General features: G+C 46.7%; 1 protein-coding gene across 2 annotated transcripts in view; it reads right to left on the bottom strand.

Moving 5' to 3' along the window:
- Positions 1–1,889: 1,889 nt before the first annotated feature.
- Positions 1,890–19,697, bottom strand: part of sox5 (SRY-box transcription factor 5) — a 345,783-nt gene continuing 327,975 nt past the window's right edge. For both annotated transcript variants that reach the window (XM_078235294.1, XM_078235293.1), the window contains 2 exons: positions 9,113–9,329; positions 1,890–4,692 (listed from right to left, as the gene is read on the bottom strand). In XM_078235294.1, the coding sequence (XP_078091420.1) occupies positions 4,386–4,692; positions 9,113–9,329 (524 nt within the window). In that variant the 3' untranslated portion in view covers positions 1,890–4,385. The remainder of the gene's footprint in view (positions 4,693–9,112; positions 9,330–19,697) is intronic.

The raw sequence follows: 19,697 nt of genomic DNA, 5'->3' as shown, positions 1-19,697 counted from the left end.
AAACCCACGCAGACACAGGGAGAATATGCAGATTCTGCACAGACGGTGACCCAAGTCGGGAATCGAACCCAGGTCCCTGGTACTGTGAGGCAGCAGTGCTAACCATTGTGCCACCTGTTGGCAGAGGATCTGTTGAAGGTGATGTTGGGGAGATGGTAGGCAGTGATATCGTGGCAGGGTTGTAAGGGGAGAAGATCAGGATGGAGCAGCAGATATGAAGATCAGATTGCACTGTGGTTGAGTGAGTTGGGGGAGGAGCCCATGTGTGGCAATGAATTGTGGGGAAGTCAATCATCTTTCTGCTAATGGAATAGAAGGGGGGGAGAATGGACAGAGAATGGGACGTGCGGAGGGGGTGCGGGAATCATAATTCACGGATGTTGAAATGATGCTTAGGTGGGTGGCACAGTGGTTAGCACTGCTGCCTCACAACGTCAGGAACCCAGGTTCAATTCCTGGTTTGGGTCACTGTCTGTGTGGAGTCTGCACATTCTCCCCGTGTCTGGATGGGTTTCCTCCGGGTGCTCCGGTTTCCTCCCACAGTCTGAAAGACGTGCTAGTTAGGTGCATTGGCCATGCTAAATTCTCCCTCAGTGTACCCAAACAGGCGCTGGATTGTGGTGACTAGGGGATTTTTACAGTAAATTCATTGCAGCGTTAATGTCAGCCTAATTGTGACACAAATAAATAAACAAACATTAATCTTAAACTTAGTTGGAGAAACAATTCTTCAGGAAAGCAATAATCATAATTGGATCAAAAACAACATGGAATCAAAGATGTGTATCAGTAATATGGTAAACATGTTGTCCTGTCCCTGAATTTGTCTGGCTATGTACACAAACTCATTTTACACCAGATTTTGTATTAGGGATAGTTAATTGCTTCAGTGAAGCTGGATATCAGCTCCCAGTTGATTTTGATTCTGCCTTAACCTCTACATTAGTTGATTTTGATTCTGCCTTAACCTCTACATTAGTTGTGGAGAAGGGTTAGGGTTATAGGGTTAGGGTTAGGGAGGATGTGGGAGAAAGAGACACTCCATCTGTCCTCTTAAAAAGGATCCCATGGCTGTTTAAAAGGAGCAGGATGTCCCCCTGGCCGATATAAATATATCGACCAACCGCATGTGTGGGTTTCCTCCGGGTGCTCCAGTTTCCTCCCACAATCCAAAAATGAGCAGGTGTGGTGGATTAGCCATGCCAAATTGCTCCTTCGTGTCAGGGGAGTTATTGGGTAAATATGTGGGGTTACGGGGAGATAGGGTCTGGGTGGGATTGTTGTTGGTGCAGGCTCAATGGGCTGAATGGCCTCCTGCTGCACTGATCTGGCCATGTATTGCAGTTCGCTCATGGCATCTTGCTGTGCGCAAAATTGGCCCCCTGCCATTCACTTCAAATTTACCTCAGCGGCTGAAAAAACACTTGGGGACATCCTGCGATCAATAGAAGGCCCGGCATAAACTTTTGGCCTTTTTTTTTTCTTTTAGCTATGTGCTGACCTCCGCTGATGGAGAAACCCCCCCCCCCATCGCGGACGAAATGGAACACATCCCCATTCAACGTTTCGTCTTTTCCGGATTAAGAAAATCCACAAATGCCTGACAGGCCCCGAGATAAAGCACGATCGGTGGTCCCCTCTGAACCGCCGGCGCGTTTGCGGCCATGAAGGTACCACTCACACGCTTGCAGCTTGTCACAGAGCCGCGCAAAACAGTAAAAAAAGAATTTCAGGATTCTGCGTACTGGAATAAACAGGCCGTGCGCAGAACAAAGAAAATTTGGAGGGCGCACTGAGCACGAGGTTCTTTTTATTAGTCCCTGTAACTGCTAAAGGCTATAGGGGGTAAGATAGAAACAGATGCTGTTAACACATGTCTTGTTTTTTTTCAGAGTACAAGTACTCTCGCTTTTATTGTGGCATGAATGATAACATAAACAAAAAAACATGAAAATATACAACTTATATTACACTATGTGTTATGAACAAAATATAAATCTATAATTCTATGTTATATTTACATATCTTTCTTTAAATTTCAAGTGAGATGGTAGATTCAGTTTACTTTGTTTTAAGCTCCGCTCGATTTGATTGTCTTCCTGAACACAATCTGTGTCTAATAATTTTTAGAGCCAAAGATGGCCAATAAATACATTTTTTTTCTTTTTAAAAAACAGTACAGCATCAGTAGAACTGAGTAGTCTGAGATCGGGAATTACAGAATGCAAAAATGCCAGCCAAAAAAAACGAGAGTTCCGAACGAAAAAACAAACAAAACAAAAAAAAATAATAGGAATAAAATTAAAAATAGCAAAATAAAAAATATAACAAAACTCCGACACAGTTTCCATTGTTGGCAAATAGATCGCTAACGGCTCACTTCCATGAAGTCATGGTGAAACCTTTCTGGAGCTAAAACAAAGTACTCTTGTAGTCTAGAGCCACATAAATAAACAGAACGCCAAAAAAGAAATGGTGGAAATGTCCCAGCCAATGTGAGACTTAAGCCCCACACCAGTCAGAAATTTGTTCACACAGTTGAGAGGAAAAAAAACCCAAAGAAAAACTGGTTTCACATTTTTACATAAAGTGATAAAAAAAACACTTGGTTCTTTTTCTTTTAAATCGGCAATTTTTTTTTGTCTTTTCTTTTCATTACAGAGTGCTTTAGCGAATCAATTCTAAATGACCATGACAATTAAATAGAAATGAGATTAAGAGAATGGTCTCATTTCAATCCCAACAAACAGTCCAATTATTTTCACGCCTGCTGATTAAACATCATAACATGACATCACTAGGACTTAAAGAACAAAAAAAAAAGAAAGAAAGAACTTTATATCTAAATTACCAGGCTTAAATATCTACAGCTACAGAATGCTGCACTGCCAACCAATTAGATAGAACTGAGGAAATAAATTATACATAACTTACTAACCGGGGAATAGCTGACCATCGTTGTACACTATTAGGAAGAAGCAGTTAAAAATTGAAAAATACAGTGAAAAAAATACAAATTAAACACTGACATGCAGTATATGATCAGCTAGTCCGCCTTTAACAACAAAGCCATTTTATTTTCATTGTATCCAACATCGTCTTATTTGGGTGAGGAGGAAGAAAATGTCTAACTCCCAAAATCCATTGGAGGTATGGCGTCCGTTTCAAACTAATTTCCCGGACGCCAGATCCATGCCCATTTTTGGCAAGGGGCAAACTCTGGCGGGATTAAGCCTCGCTTCCGGATTTGGATGTTTGGTTTGTTATCCCCTGACGGCACCACCCCATCTCCCCCCCCCCCCCCCCCCCCCCGCCCCACCCACCCCCTTTCCTTTTTTAAGTGCTTCGAACACAGGTAACATAAGACTTTGTGAGGATCAAAGAAAGCGACCCGCCTCAGCGAGGCTGCTGGGAAATGACAGCAAGGGGAGGCGGCGGAGGCGGTGGGGGGAGGGGGGGTTAGAAATGGCGGCTTGGTGACGGATGGAGTCGGAGTGGACTTTGAGGACTTGGAATTTCATTTCCCCACGCTGCTTTGCTATCACTGTCTCTGACACCTTATAAAGTACCATAACGCCCGCAACCACACACACACACGCACACATATATAGAATCCACGTAATAAAAAGTTTCACACGTCTTCAGTTATTCCCCCTTTCACCTGAGATCTTCACCTACAGTTTCCTACAGCTGCTGGTGTGGAACGGTGTCTGGGATTGTCTGAGACCCAACAATATCCCTAGCTTTAGTCTGTAGGAAAGAGCATGAACTAATTCCAACAATTAGACATTTTGGCACTTGCTAAGAGTTGCATTTTGAAATGGTGTGCAACAAACAAGAGAAGAGAGAAAAATAAACAAAAAGTACTCTATGAGGGTGCAACAGTGTGTGGATATTCAAGAAAATAGATTCCTTTCAAACAAGGGTAACTTGAGAGTGAAAAAAAAAACACTTTTTTTTCCTTAATCCATCCAAAAACACGAACGAAAAGAAAAAAAAACACCTTTTATTGTGGCACAAATAATAAACAACAAAACACATTCACAAGCCACTTGTTGGCACTTTGTACCTGAGTGAGAGTTTATAGAACCTTGTAGAATGACAGTCTAGACAAAGCTCAGGAGGGTAAGACTTCAGTGCTCAGGGCTAGCAGCTGATTTTACTGGCATTGTTTTACCCATAGCTTATCATTTTATTCCTATGCCTGTACCATAGGCCGAGGTCTAGTAGCCAGTAGAGTTCTGACTATATCCTGTTTATTAAGACTAAATAGTTTTAAGTAACAGTCAGTGTATCAGATAGTCAAAATGTGCTTGGCCCCTGGTAGGACGCACCAGGCTAGACTGATTTCAATTCGCCGGAGGCCGCTTCTGGCCTCTCGCCCGTCAGTCAGCTTGCACTGCCACCTGACTGGCGTCGTCACTGGCGTAGTCTGCATCTGGGTCCTCCTCGTCCTCATCCTCGTACTCGTCGTACATCCCTCCATTCATGTCGTTGATCCTCAGCTCATCCTTCACCTGGGCCTCCCCCGATTTGAGGCTGTAAGTGCTCTGGATGACGGGCATGCTGGGCTCCGGGCTGCTGGACATGCTCGAGTGCTCAGAAGGGATGCGAGGTGATGGCATCCCTGCCATAGCAATGGCGCCGGGATACACCACTCCGGCCGTAGTAATGGGGATCTGACCTTGCTGCCTGTCGACACAAAGACAAATGTCCGTTAATAATGGCTTGGGTCCTCGTTGGTAAGCTCAGTTATGCTTGCAAAGCTTCACTTTCCCTTGCCACACTTATAAGTCAACGGTTTCCATGACGCATCGCTATTTTTAAATGATTGTTCTTTCAGAGGGGTGTGGGTGTCACTGGCAGGGCCAACATTTGTTGCCCAACATTCTCTTCAATTTGAGTGCTTCGTGGGGTCATGTCAGTGAGAAGCTATGTTGGACTCACATGTAGGCCAGACCAGATAAGGACAACAGATTTCCTTTCCTAAAGGACATTAGTGAACCAGATGGTTTTTCCGACAATCGACAGTGGCTTTGTGGTCAACATTACAGAGACTTGCTTTTAATTCCAGATTTCTTAATTGAATTTAAATTCAAAATTCCAATCGCCAAGGTGCGACTTGGATCTCTGCCTCTTGAGCCAGACCCAGGCTTCTGGACCACTAATCCAGTGACCTCACCACCACACCACCATCTTTCCCTCTGTAAATTCTACACCCTCCCACCTCTGGAAGGCTGCAGAGCCTCTGTTTCTGGACGCCACTCAACCTATGGTAGAGGCTGCCAGTTCTCTGAAAGATCTCTCCTTTCAATCCTAATGCCTAGACTATTCACCCACAGCTCTGCAAATTCCCCATTTCCAAGTCATTAATTCTCTTTAGAAAGTCAGTTGCGAATCTGCTTCCACTGCCCTTTAAGGATGTAGATTGAAGAGCATAACAACACACTCTGATTCATAGTCAAGGCAGGAAATTGGAGAGCCTCAATATGGTGGTGAGAAAATCTGTTGGTATCCACTGGAGAACTCGGCGCTGTCACCACGGAACGTAACAAATGGGCCCAAACCATCCCTTCTCCCCATGAGGAGACCCTGACAGAAGTCAACTATTTATAAAGCAAACTAATATTTCCCCTCTCTCAGTGTTCACATCCCAGCAGTGGGGAGATATGTTGAAGTATACATCTCCATTATACAAATTATATAAGGTCAGTGTTTCATTGATGTATAACATTGTCAAATAAACAGCCTGAAAGGCAGATGGGTCTCAGTTAATTGCGGTATATTGGCAGCATTGCAGTTCCATCAGCCAGAAGTGTCCTTGCAATGAGTCAGTGCAAGAACTGTCACAGCCCTTGTCTTACATGGTGCAAAGCTACTTCTAACAGGAATGGTTTTCCAACCATCTAGAAGGACAAGGACAGCAACCGCATGGAAACACAATCACCTCCAAGCTCCCCTCCAAGTCATGCCAACCTGGGAACCTCTTGCTGTTGTTCCTTCGTGGTCGCTGGGTCAAAGTCCTGAAACTCCTGACTTAGCCACACAATGGGATAGCCCTCACTACACGCATTGCAGCACCACCAAGAGGTGCCCCAGTGTCATCTATACATGGTGCAACTGGGGTAAATGCTGCTCTTTCTCTCTAAAATTACTTTAAAAAAGAGAGAAAAAGAACAAGTTTGAATTATAGAGAGAGGCTGGATAGACTGGGACTGTTTTCCCTGGAGCATAGGTGACTTAGGGGTGATCTTAGAGAGGTCTATAAAATAATGAGGGGCATAGATAAGGTAGATAGTCGATATCTTTTCCCAAAGGGCGGCATGGTGGCACAGTCGTTAGCATTGCTGCCTCTCAGTGCTAGGGTCCTGGGTTCATTTCCGGCCTTGGCTCACTGTCTGTGTGGAGTTTGCACATTCTCTCCATGTCTGCGTGGGTTTCCTCCGGATGCTCTGGTTTCCTCCCACAGTTTAAAAATGTGCGGGTCAGGTGGATTGGCCATGCTAATTAACCCTAGTGTCAGGGGAATTAGCAGGGTAAATATGCGAGATTACGGGACTAGGGCGTGGGTTGAATTGTGGTCGGTGCAGACGTGACGGGCCAAATGGCCTCATTCTGCACTGTGGGGAGTCTAAAACTAGAGGGCATAGGTTTAAGGGGAGAGATACTAAAGAATCCAGAAGGGCAATTTTTTACTCAGAGGGTAGTGAGTGTCTGGAACAAGTTGCCAGAGGTAGTAGTAGAGACAGGTACAATTTTGTCTTTTAAAAAGTATTTAGATAGTTACATGGCAAGATGGGTATAGAGGGATATGGGCCAAACATGGGCAATTCTGACTAGCTTAGTGATAAAAACTGGGCGGTATGGACAAGTTGGGCCGAAGGGCCTGTTTCAATGCTGTAAACCTCTATGACTCTATAACAAGAATGAGCAAGGCAGCCTTCAGTGCCCATTTATAACAAAATCACAAACCTGGGACATTTGAGACTGTTCTACAATGAAGGAAATTTTCCCTCGTATTGCCATGGTGCAAGGGGAAATGAATCTGCCCAATGGTTTAGTATAAAAGCCACTGCCCAATCTGCTAATGAGTTGGTACAACAAGAAAAGGTTCCAAGTTTAAACCCAGGCCTACGTTGCTTGGCATTATCCCAGGATGATTCAGACGGATAGGATTTCTCCTGATCTGCCAGATTCACCACAGCAATAACGGAGTTTAAGGGGTTAAACCAGTGATGGGCAACCTAGGCTAGTGAGTGAGCCGCATGAGTGGCCCCCCATTATCTCAGTGGGCGGCAAGATTGAAGTCAGGCTTGTTCACTAACCATGACCCTATGAATAGAATGAAATCCGTTTAAATACACGCCAAATATTTCATAACAAGGTATAGAAAATGCTTAATCAATTATATGTGAATAGAATCGTCATCAACTTCAAGTGGTAAAAACAGAAGAAATATTGACACTTTGGACACAGAGGGAGCACACGGCTCTCACAGTCAATGTTGTGAGCAATCAGCACGCACCTCACCTCACTCGCCCTTGCTTTACGTGCGAATCACTCCAGTCACACCGGTAGGAGAAAGCTACACGGACGGGAATCAGTGGAATGTGGCAACTCTGTGCGTGGGCAACAGTCAACACAATGTCTCGTGGGGCCGCACTCAGAACCCCGATGGGCCGCATGTGGCCCCCAGGCCAGAGGTTGCCCACCACTGGGTTAAATTATGAGTTTATTTTCCTTTTGTTTATGAGGTTGAGGGGGGGTGCACTAACTGAGATGTTTAAATCGATAAAGGGATTGGAGAGGGAAGATTCACAGAGTGCATTTCCTCTGGCGGGGGAGAACAAGAAAAAGTGGATGTAATCTTTAAACTCGAGCCAGCACATTTTGGACTGAATGATTTTCACACCAATGGCCGTACAAATCCAGAACTCCTGCCCCCAAAAGGCTGTGGGCGCTGGGCGCAATTGGAGCTTTCAATGCTTCGATGGGTAGACTTTTGTTGGTCAAGTTTATCATGGTGATAGGGAGTGAAGTCAGGTAAGTTGAGCAGCAGTCAACCATGATCTAATTGAGTGGTGGAACAGGCTTGAGGGGCTGAATGGCCTGCTCTTTTACTAAGATTTCATACTGTAACACTCTAATCCCAGGAAAAAGATGCAAATGAACACTCTCTGCCTGGCTTCCACCAATCTTCTGTCAAACCTGCAGCAAGACAATGGAGAATCATAGAATCCTACAGTACAGTAGGAGGCCATTTACCATCGAGTCTGCACCAGTTCCACCCAGGCCCTATCCCCGTAACCCCATGCAATTACCCTGTTAGTCCCCCTGACACTAAGGGGCAATTTAGCATGGCCAATCAATCTAACCCGCACATCTTTGGACTGAGAGGGGAAACTGGAGCACCCGGAGGAAACCTACACAGAAAAGTGGAGAACGTGCAGACTCCACACAGGCAGTGACCTAAGACCAGAATTGAACCCGGGTCCCTGGTGCTGTGAGGCAGCAGTGCGAACCACTGTGCCACCGTGTTGCCCAATGCCAGTAAAATCCTAGTAAAATCTCCACCCTTGTGCCTTTGAGTGAAAAAGTGGGAGAAAATAATTGAATGGGGAGTGTACAAGCAGGACATTAGAAGTGACCGTGTCATTTTCTCTATCAGCCTTCAGAGAAGCACTTTTTCCCTGCTTGCTTCTCCCCCCCCCCCTAGTTTAGGGAAGACGTGCGGGGAAGGTTTTTCACACAGAGGGTGGCGGGTGCCTGGAACGCAGTGCCAGTGGAGGTGGTGGAAGCAGGCACATTAGCAACATTCAGAGTGTATCTCGATAAGGCACATGAACAGGAAGTGAACAGAGGGATAGTAACAGTGTATCGGTGCAGGCTTGGTGGGCTGAAGGGCCTGTTCCTGTGCTGTATTGTTCTTTGTTCTTTTACAGTATAGGGGTTGACAATACAATCAAGTGAGGAATCCTTCTTGGACCCTTCGCTGGTGCTGAGATTTGGTTAACTAGCACACTGCCCCATCCCTCATATACGCAGAGCTTGGACAACTACTTGGAGAAAACGTTGCAGACTTTGTGATGATTGGAAGGATAATTTTTCTTACCCAACAGTAAAAAACTGTCGCATTTCTTGACGCCTGTTGCGCATCAATGCTTTGTATTCCCCAATCCTTAACTTCTTGCCATCGACCACACAGGTACGCTTTGGTCGCGGCTTGTACTTGTAATCCGGGTACCTCTCCAGGTGCTGCTTGCTGAGTCTGGCTTGTTCCTCATAGTACGGCTGCTTCTCCAGGTTCGTCATGGCCTTCCAGCGAGAGCCTGTGTTAGCACAAGAGATTGGAACAGGTGAGTCACGGCAAAGATTCATGGCAACATGTGGTTGGGAAGACGGGGACACAGTTAGGCCTGGCTTCCTTAAGCCAGCAGTGCTGACTTTTCCCAATGTGAGTCATATGCACACCCCAGGCGTCAATGTTCAGCTACAGATCAAACAGGGACTACATTGCTCAGAGGGTGTAGCAACTACACAAACATAATGGGTTGGGAATATTTTGCAATACACTGAGCCACTTACTCTAAATCAGAAGGTGGTGGGATTGAGCCTGTAATATCAGCTGACTTTTCAATGCAACACTGGAGGCAGTGTGCATTGCCCCAGATGCTTTCCAGGGGGTGGCACGGTAGCATAGTAGTTAGCATTGCTGCTTCACAGCGCCAGGGACCCAGGTTCGATTCCCGGCTTGGGTCAGTGTGTGGAGTTTGCACATTCTCCCCGTGTCTGCGTGGGTTTCCTCCCACATTCTGAAAGACGTGCTGGTTAGGTGCACTGACCCAAACAGGCGCTGGAGTGTGGTGACTAGGGGAATTTCACAGTAACTTCATTGCAGTGTTAATGTAAGCCTTCCTTGTAACTAATAAATAAACTTTAAACTTTAGAATGTCATCCGCTTGGGGCTCAGGTCGAGCATTTGTGCTCCCAACCTTCCCACGATTTTAGCAGACGGGAAAATTAAACCGGGGGACATGGAAAAATCCCAGGAGTGCAAGTTCCCAAAATGGTCTCTTTGAGGTACTTACAAGGAGGAAAATTCACCATCGCGAGCCCTTATCTATCAACCCCTAAGAGTTAGGACTGAGTTCCAGACATCCTTTTTGGATTGTGGCCCACTTCTGTCTCTCTTTTGATATTAATATGAAAACATTTGTTTTTTTTTGGTGCCGTTGTTATTGAGCCTGACCTTGTGAAGGAGCTGAATTAATATTGCTGGAAAAGAGGGCTGGGGGATTGTCCAGTCAGCAGCTGTTGGTCTATTTGAATAGTAAATACACATGTTAATTATACAGAGTTGCTACCCAACAATTACAAAGCCATTTATTGGTCACATTAACACTCCTATTGACAGTAAGTTATTCCGTCCAATGCTGTAATAATGCAAATTAGCAGCTTATAGACAAGATGAACTGCGTGACCTTTGTAAACTAATGCAACTGAACTGACAGGAAGTGAAGCAAAATGGTCCATTGAATTCCACCAAGAAGGAGTTGCAATTCAACCGCAGGACTGCATCAAGCCAAGCTGGATGTGGGCCTTAAAGGGGAGGATAGGGACAACATTTTGGGGAGTGGATGGGGGTGAGGGATCCACCCTGGGTTGGGATCCAAGAGGAAACAAAATCAATGGTGAGGTGGATTTGAAGCACTTAGAATAGCATGTTATAGGACCCCTACATGCAGAAGGACATTCGGCCCATCGAGTTTTCACTGACCACAATCCCACCCAGGCCCCATTCTCGTAACCCCACATATTTACGCTGCTAATCCCTTGAAACTAGGTTCAATTTAGCGTGGCCAATCAACCTAACCCGTGCATCTTTGGACTGTGGGAGGGAACCGGAGCATCTGGAGTAAACCCACGCAGACACGGGGAGAACGTGCAAACTCCATACAGACAGTGTCCCGAGGCCGGAATTGAACCTGGGTCCCTGGTGCTGTGAGGCAGCAGTGTTAACCACTGTGTCACCGTCCGCCCGCTGTGTCACCATGGAGATGCCTGGTGAGGTGCCTTTAAGAGTTGTTGATCCAGCCAGTCAGTTCCGATGCCTACAGCATGCATTCCCATCCAATGAAAGACCAAACTTGTCCTTAGCACAGGGAGGTAACCCCAATTTAAATACTTTAGCAAAATCCTCACCCACTTAAAGTGGAAGAAGCGCTGAAAGCATGTGGCCCTCCTGATCCATTGGGAAACCCCCAGACAGTGATTTCCACGAGAAATAAAGGCAGGAAATGCAAGGAAAAAAAAAGCTCAGCGGCCGGAAATTTACCCGACACGGGAATCGGAGTGGGCGAGGGGCGGACCTGCGGACCATAGGAAGGTCCATTGACCTCGGGCGGGATTTTATGGTTTCGGGACGAGCGAGGTTGTAAAATCTCACCCAGCAGGCCTGGCGGCACCTGTGGGGAGAGAAACAGTTAACGTTTTCGAGTTGGTATGACTCTTCTTCAGAGCTCCATTTTCATTGCGATGGCATTTGGGTGAGTTCCACAAAGGCCACACGTGGTGGATTCTGGTCTCGCTGCATACCAGTCACTCAGCTGACAAAACAGATGTCCATCAAAATCATAGAATCCTACAGTGCAGAGGGAAGCCATTTGGCCCATCGAGTCTGCACCGACCACAATCCCACCCAGGCCCTATCCCCATGCTTTTACCCTAGCCAGTCCCCCCGTCACTAAGGGGAAATTTAGCACGGCCAAACCACCTAACCGGCACACCTTTGGAAATCTTCAGGTTGACAGTTATCTTTCAACATTGCAACAACAATGTATTTTATGTAGTGCCTTTAATGTAAAACAAATTGAAGGAGGAGATAGCTAGATTTTTAATTAGTAATGGGATGACGGATTATGGGGAATGGGCAGGAAGGTGGAGTTGAGACAGAGATGAGATCAGCAATAATCTTATTGAATGACGGAGCAGGCTTGGGGGACTGAATTGCCTACTCCCGCTCCTTGTTCTTATGTTAAAACTCTGTCCCAAGGAACAGTACTTGGATGAGAAATAGGTGTGGCCAAGGATCGAACCTTGGGTGAAATCAGAGGCACCAGCAGGGCAGCAGAAGCAGAAGCCATTGAAAGTGATTCTCTGATTCGTCATCAATGACATTACTTCATAAACTGTCCAAAATGATCAAGCACTGGGAGCCAGCAGCACATGGATGTATGGGGATGTGAAGCCAAGTGTGTGGCTCTTATTGTCCTTGATTATATTCCGGAGGTTTTTCAAAATCAGCTTCCGGAAGAGTTGTTTGTAATGAAAACAGAAGGGGTGACGAATAGGAAAGCTGCCATCTGGCTGGCATGATCCAAGAGGAATGGAAGCCTGGAAGAGGCCATCTTGATTTTTGCAGCTCCCAGGGCAGGGTTAGAATCATAAGATCATAGAATCTTAGAATCCCTGCACCGACAACAATCCCACTTTATCCCATAATCCCACATATTTACCCTGCTAAACCCCCTGACACTAAGGGGTAATTTAGCATGGCCAATCAATCTAACCCACACATCTTTGGAGTGTGGGGGGAAACCGGGAGGTTTCCTTTGTTACGGAGAGAAGGTTTTTTTTTTGATTATCCTGGTACAACAGCAATACCAGAACCACTAAATTTAGGAATTACTCAGCAATCTCTCTGCTTTATGCAGTTACCAGGAAAGGTAAAGTCGCCAGAGTCCCACATGACCTTAGACCACACGCTCCTTTGAGGGGGAGAGTTGACTGGAGGTGATTTAACCTGAGGATCACCACACCTCAGGCGAGGGGCAAGGTTAAGAAGGCTGGGCCTTCACTGATAACCTCAGCCGGTACGGGAATTGAACCCACGCCGTTGGTTTCGTTCTGCATCACTAACCAGCTGTCCAGCCAACTGAGCTAAACTGACCCACTTATGCCGTTACCAGGGGTGCCTTAAAAAGCTCTCCAACCAAAATATGTGTTTCTAACGCTGTGAGAGGCTGTCCCTCTCATTAGGAGTCCTGTACCTAGAGTTCCACTCAGAAATTAGTGTAATGACGTCCAGTTACAAATTGATTCCCCCGTCCCTCCGACACTGCCCCCCCCCCGCCACCACCTCTCGCCCCAGGTTTTCTTTTTAACTTCACCCAGTGAACAAGAGTTAGCACTGCAGCCTCACAGTGCCAGGGACACGGGTTCAATTCCCGGCTTGGGTCACTGTGTGGAGTTTGCACATTCTCCCCCGTGTCTGCGTGGGTTTCCTCCGGGTGCTCTGGTTTCCTCCTACAGTCTGAAAGACGTGCTGATTGGCCTTGTTAAATTCTCCCTAGGTGTACCCGAACAGGCGCCGGAGTGTGGTGACTCGGGGATTTTCACAGTAACTTCATTGCAGTGTTAATGTGAGCCTACTTGTGATACTTAATAAATAAATAAATAAAGGGGCGCACAAGCCACCAGGGTCAGGATTTTTCCCTGCGTCCGCCCCTTATCACATCTCAGTTGGCAGCAGTGAGCGGGCAGTGTCCGCCGTGCGCCGGGCAGCAGAACTCTTCCCGAAGATGGTGCTAGATCAGCTTTCGGCAGCTGGGTGGTGCCATCCTTGCATCACACGATGTAACTTGGCTGTTCACCGTTAACAGAGCAGGCTGCCACATTAAACTGTTGATTACACTTAGTGCACCACCTGCTCCCACCTCCACAGTGCGTCTCAGGGGTGTCACCAGGCAGACTTCCTTCGAGTTCTCTCTTGGCCGCCCCAATGGAATTCTTGAGGCAGCTTCAAGTGGCTGACCTTCTGGAGGTCTGTGCGCTTCCACCGCCTCTCCCCTACATCCTCCTTGCAAACAGTTTTTATTTTAACCGGATAGCCAGCATTAACCATTCCCTTCTCAATGTAAAACTAGTGACATAAGTTAGCATTTGCTTTTTGGATGCAGAAATCATTTCTTGCCGTGCCCGTTTCCCACAGTGTAAGGGAAGGGCCCAACCTTCGCCTCTTTCCAAGGATGGAGTTCACTGCACTAACCTCAGGATGTTCCCAAGCGCGTCGCAACCAATGGCGTGCTCCCGAAGTGTAAGCCAATGTAGAAAACGCGCGCGGCCAGCTCACAGTCAGCAACGTAGCAATGACCAGATAATGGCCAGAATGCTCTGGCCTTTCACATCCCCCGGCCGCTGCCAGCGAGAACGGAGAATTTGGCGCTCAGTCAAAACTCCATTCACTGCAGCGGGACCGGAGAATCCCAGCCATGGGCGAGGTCGGAGAATTCTGGCCAACATGTCACTGTGATGTTGGTTGAGGAACAAATTGGGCCACTGGGAAGACAATTTAGCAACAGCACCCTGCTCTCCTTCAAAAGCTGCAGAATCACAGGACTGTGGCAGCGCAGGAGGAGGCCATTTGGCCCATCGTGCCTGCACTGTATCTCCGAATGAGTAACCTAGTACCATTCCCATCCGCCTTCGCCCTGTAACCCTGCACATTCTTTCTTTTCAGACGATGGTGCCATGGATCCTAAGCAGCCACCTGAGGAGAGCAGGTTAGCATTGCAACAGGAAGACTGTGTCGCGCCTCTGACAGTGCAGCACTCTCTCAGCACTGCACCGAGCTCTAAGCCTAGATTGGAGTAGAACATGAACTTTCTGACTCAGAGGCAAGATTGCATGGCTGAAATACCACTAGGGGTTTTGCGCTTTGGGGAGGCTGTGTTAGCACTGAACGCTCCCAGATCAGAGCAAAACGTTCAACTGAAATACTTGCCCCTCTACTCTAGTAAAAAACCTCAACATCCAGGGAAATCATAGAATCCCTACAGTGCAGAAGGAGGCCATTCGGCCCATCGAGCCTGCACCAACAACAATCCCATCCAGGTCTTATCCCCGTAACCCCACGTATTTACCCTGCTAGTTCCTCCGCCACTAAGGGGCAATTTTGCATGGCCAATCCATCTAACCTGCACATCTCTGGACTGAGAGAGGAAACCAGAGCACCCGGAGGAAACCCATGCAGACACGGGGAGAAGGTACCAACTCCACACAGACAGTGACCCAAGGCTGGAATCGTACCTGGGTCCCTGGCGCTGTGAGGCAGCAGTGCTAACTACTGTGCCACCGTGCTGTCCATCTGACACATAGAATCCCTCTTCCTTAAAACAGCTGCCAAGATCCTCTGCCCAGAGAAAGCCACCTGTCCCTGACACCCCACTTTGAGTGGTGATCCATCTCCTTCACACAGTCTCAGTGACTCCTTCAAAGCTCGACCAGAGCTTGACACTTGCGTTAATATGTTTGTTACGAAGAATTATTAGTCACTTTACTCCTGGCCAACATCCTTCCCATCTCTCTCCTTCCAGGCTCCAAAAATGAATACTTTCCTGGAGAATCATCTGAGGATTAGAGTCATGATGAGAAAAGTCTGGAACAACTGTGTCAGGCTCCTTTGGCACAGGAAACATTGCGCACGGCATTGTGCACGGGCCACAGGAGGCGTCCTACGCTGTCAAGTGCCCGACGCGGCCGCAAGAATGGAGTGAGTGCCCCACAGGTAATGCTCCCTGGCCACTCTACAATACCTGACGGAAGCATGATGTGTGTGAGTCAGCACTGGCCTCCCAGGTTTTGCACAGTGAGCAGTATTGGAGGCCCTCAATGAGATCACTGCCTCACAAGGCCCTCGTTCGATGAAGCCTACCTCTGTGAGCACACAGCTGCCCTTCAGCAGCCATCCAAACTGCCAGAGCTACAACAGTGACCCCTTTGTCTGATGCTGCTCGCTTCCTAATACACGCTCACCAAGAAAAAGGAAACGAACAAATGGACCAACGCTTTTTTTTTAAAAAAAAGAGGACAACCCACCAATCGAAAATATCGAGATCAACAATCATGCGATTAAATTCAGAAGACGTTCTCCTTTTTGTACCGAGTGAATTTAACTTGGTAGCTGTTTTATTTTGGAACTGTTCCTTCAGTTTTGCCACAGGATAGCTTCATGGATCTCCAGTGAATAAGGGTGCATTCTGCTTTTATAATATCCCTTCCTAAACTGCTGTTTCTTCTGGTCACTGTTTAATCAATTTGTCTACATCTTTGTCTCTTTGACCTCTGCCACCTTGGGGCTAAATGTCTTCCAGTTGCAACATGACAATTGCAGAACAACAATAACAGTATGCATTTATATAATGTCTTTAACATCGAAAACCTGTTCCCCAAGAGCGTAATCAGACTAACTGCTGAATCGAGGCCACCTAAGGAGATATTATTCGGGCAGGGTATCTAAAGCCTGGCCACAGAGGTAGATCTTAAGGAGCAGCTTAAGGAGAAGAGAGAGAGAGATGGCATGGTGGAGAGGTTAAGGGAGGTAATGCCAGAGGTTATGGCCTGACAAACTGGGGGGGAACGGTTGCCAATGTTGGAGTGAGGGAAGTTTCAAATTTAAGTTTATTTATTAGTGTCACGCTTACATTAACACTGCAATGAAGTTACTGTGAAAATCCCCTAGTCGCCACACTCCGGGGCCTGTTCGGGTACACTGAGGGAGAATTTAGCACGGCCAGTGCACCTAACCAGTACGTCTTTCGGACTGTGGGAGGAAACCGGGCCACTGGGGAGAACGTGCAGACTCCACACAGACAGTGACCCAAGCCAGGAATCGAACCCTGGCCCCTGGTGCTGTGAGGCAGCAGTGCTAACCACCATGGAGGAACACCGAATTCTCAGAGGGTTGTAGGGCTGGAGGAGGTTACAGGGATAGGGAGAGGGAGCACCTGCAGTAAGAACCCCAAACAGCAAAAAGACAATGTAGAAAGGAGGATAAAATGATAAAAAGCACAAATTGGCTGACTCAAAAAGGCCAATTTATAGATTGACATCAGTTCTCAAAGCACCCGTCACTCCATGAGCAAAAGCTTATCTACCCAGTATTGAATTTCAACTCCTGTGTAGTCACGGGAATCTTTGTAATCTTTGCATACTAAAAGAAGCAGCAGAACATCAAATGTATTCCTTTGGTCAGGAACCATCACAGAGTAACTTATTAAGGCGAGATTTTGTTTGTATATTAAGAACTCCTCAGAAGCTTTTTAAAATGTCAGCTGAAACCTCGAGAGCCTGTGTAAAATGTCAGCCTAACGCACGCACTGCTTTGCACAATAAACCAGTTTGCCATTCATTGTTCCATCTCTTTATTGCCGACACAGGTTGCTGTTTGTCGCACTAGAAAGTTGCTTTCGGAATATGCCTTGCTGCCTCCTTGGGCCCGCACAATTCAGAACTATCTGATCTCAACTGCTAACCTTCTGAAAGCAGCAGGGACACCTCCTGACTATTGCTATTCCTCTAGAGTGGGATTCAATGTGCTTTCCCAAATTGAGACGATGCATTTGAAAATCTACGCAAAGGCTAAACACACTGAGTCAAACAGGCCCTGACTCTGCGTGTACGGGGCACCTCTAAATGCTTCCCTATTGGGAGAATTTGACCGCAGAGTAGCAAGGCCTCACACCGATGATTGGCTGGCCTGCTGGACGGACGTACAGCATTTCCTGCCCACTGTCCAATGGATGAGATCATTGGTCAGTTAAACTGTGACTGTTGCATGTCCTACTAATGCTCGCGGCTTGAGGAGGATTGGTGGAAAGGTTTCCTGATACGCTGAGAGGTGGCGTGCTAAGGTCTAAGCTGTTGCTGTCTGAAAAAGGACACACATGAGGAAGAACTCTATTACGTCAAGGCTGGTGGTGTCTGGAATTCGCTGCCTGAGTTGGTGGTGAAGGTAGAGACCCTAAACCTATTGAAAAAGTACCTGGATCTGCACCTTAAGTGCTGTAAGGTACAGGCTTATTGGCTGGTTGCAGGAAAGTGGGATTAGAAAGTGCACCCCGGTGTGCTCGGGCTGGCATGGACAGAATGGGCTGAATGGCCTCCTTCTGTGCTGTGACTTGTCCATGGTTCTGTTCCTGGCACGGCCCATGGATATCCAGATGCAAGCTTTCCAGATGAGGACTGAACAGTATTGGAGCACCTTGTAGCTGTCTTCGAAGTAGGTGCATGAGGTGGGTGTCCTGCAAAGGAGGGAAGTGCCCCAACCCCGCCCAGCAGGACCCAGATAATTGTTTTGTAACATCTCACTCCTCCCGGCCCTACGAAAACAATTCCAAAGGCTGGTGTTGGAACAGGCCTGTTCGTCTGACACAGATTCTGACCCAAAATAGCAATTGGGGTCTTAGGTGTTAGAAATCAGGACTACTGCCCGAAACAGGCGGGTTATTTGGATGCTGGGCGGTAGGCCCCACAGCAGAGGAGGTGATGGCCGAGTGGTATTATCATTAGACTATTAATCCAGAAACTCAGCTAATGTTCTGGGGACCCGGGTTCGAATCCCTCCACGGCAGACGATGGAATTTGAATTTAATAAAAAATATCTGGAATTAAGAATCTACTGATGACTATGAAGCCATTGTTGTTTGTCAGAAAACCCATCTGGTTCACTAATGTCCTTTACAGGGAAGGAAATCTGCCGTCCTTACCCGATTTGGTTTATATGCGACTCCAGAGCCACAGTGGTTGATACTCAACTACCCTCGGGCAACTGGGAATGGACAATAAATGCTGGCCCAGCCAGTGACGCCCACGTCCCACGGATGAATATAAGATGTAATGAGATTTAGCTGCCAAGGTCCATCGACTTTTGATGTGACCGGACAATCCCGGTGGCAAGCGGGACTGCAAATCCTGCCCTTCAGCTGGAACCTGTGACATTGGTCTGCCGAACATTCGCGGAGAGCCCACAAAATTGCTCACCAAAAGAAATGTGGAAATTACACCGAGCTTTGCTTCTTTTAAACAGATATCACGCAGGTCGAAAGAAAGGCTTCCTGTTTTTCACACAACACCAGCTCTGTATCTAAATATATCTCTGAATATGAGAAAACAGTCTCCATGAGATCAAACAACACTTTGCTATTTGCTCAGAAGGAATAATACATCATCAGAAAGCCGCTACATTATTCAGTAATAATCCAACACTGATTTCTCACAACTGGTAATGTGATAATACACTTTGTTGCTTTCTTTTTCCTGTCTTGCTTACTTTTAACTGAATATCAGTGTAGAGAAAACAACCTGTGGGATAACCTTATTCCAAATAGAAATTAAACAATGAAATACTTCTGCTAAGTAATCCAATAGGTAAGGTTCAATTCTGGGGACCATGTTGTCAGAAAGCCCCTCGTTAGGCTTGAGATCCTAGTGTGTTCCTCTGTCAACAGCCAGCAAATTCTGCCAGAGAATGAAGACCCTGGATATGCTCTCTTCCGCCTTCTTCCATCGGGAAAAAGATGCAGAAGTCTGAAAACATGTACCAACCCACTCAAGAACAGCTTCCTATCTGCTGCTATCAGACATTTGAATGGACCTATCACACGTTAAGTGATCTTTCTCTTCACCCTGCCTGTAACCCTACATTCTGCACTCTCCTTTCCTTCTCCCCTATGTACCCTGTGTTTTGTCTGTATATGTGACAATAATAAATCAGTTCGATCCAATTCAAACAATTGTTTATAAACACCCATCTCTTGTCTTCCTTAAGCTTGCACAGCACACTTCAGTCACTTCCTTAATTACATGTACACCTTTGCTTCGGTCTTGTGGTGCAGTGGGTAGCATCTTCGCTGCCTCTG

The sequence above is a fragment of the Mustelus asterias genome, chromosome 19 (assembly GCF_964213995.1).
Source record: "Mustelus asterias chromosome 19, sMusAst1.hap1.1, whole genome shotgun sequence".
Lineage (NCBI taxonomy): Eukaryota > Metazoa > Chordata > Chondrichthyes > Carcharhiniformes > Triakidae > Mustelus > Mustelus asterias.
Note: the sequence above shows the minus strand (reverse complement) of the source record. Positions and strands in the feature narration are given on the sequence as shown.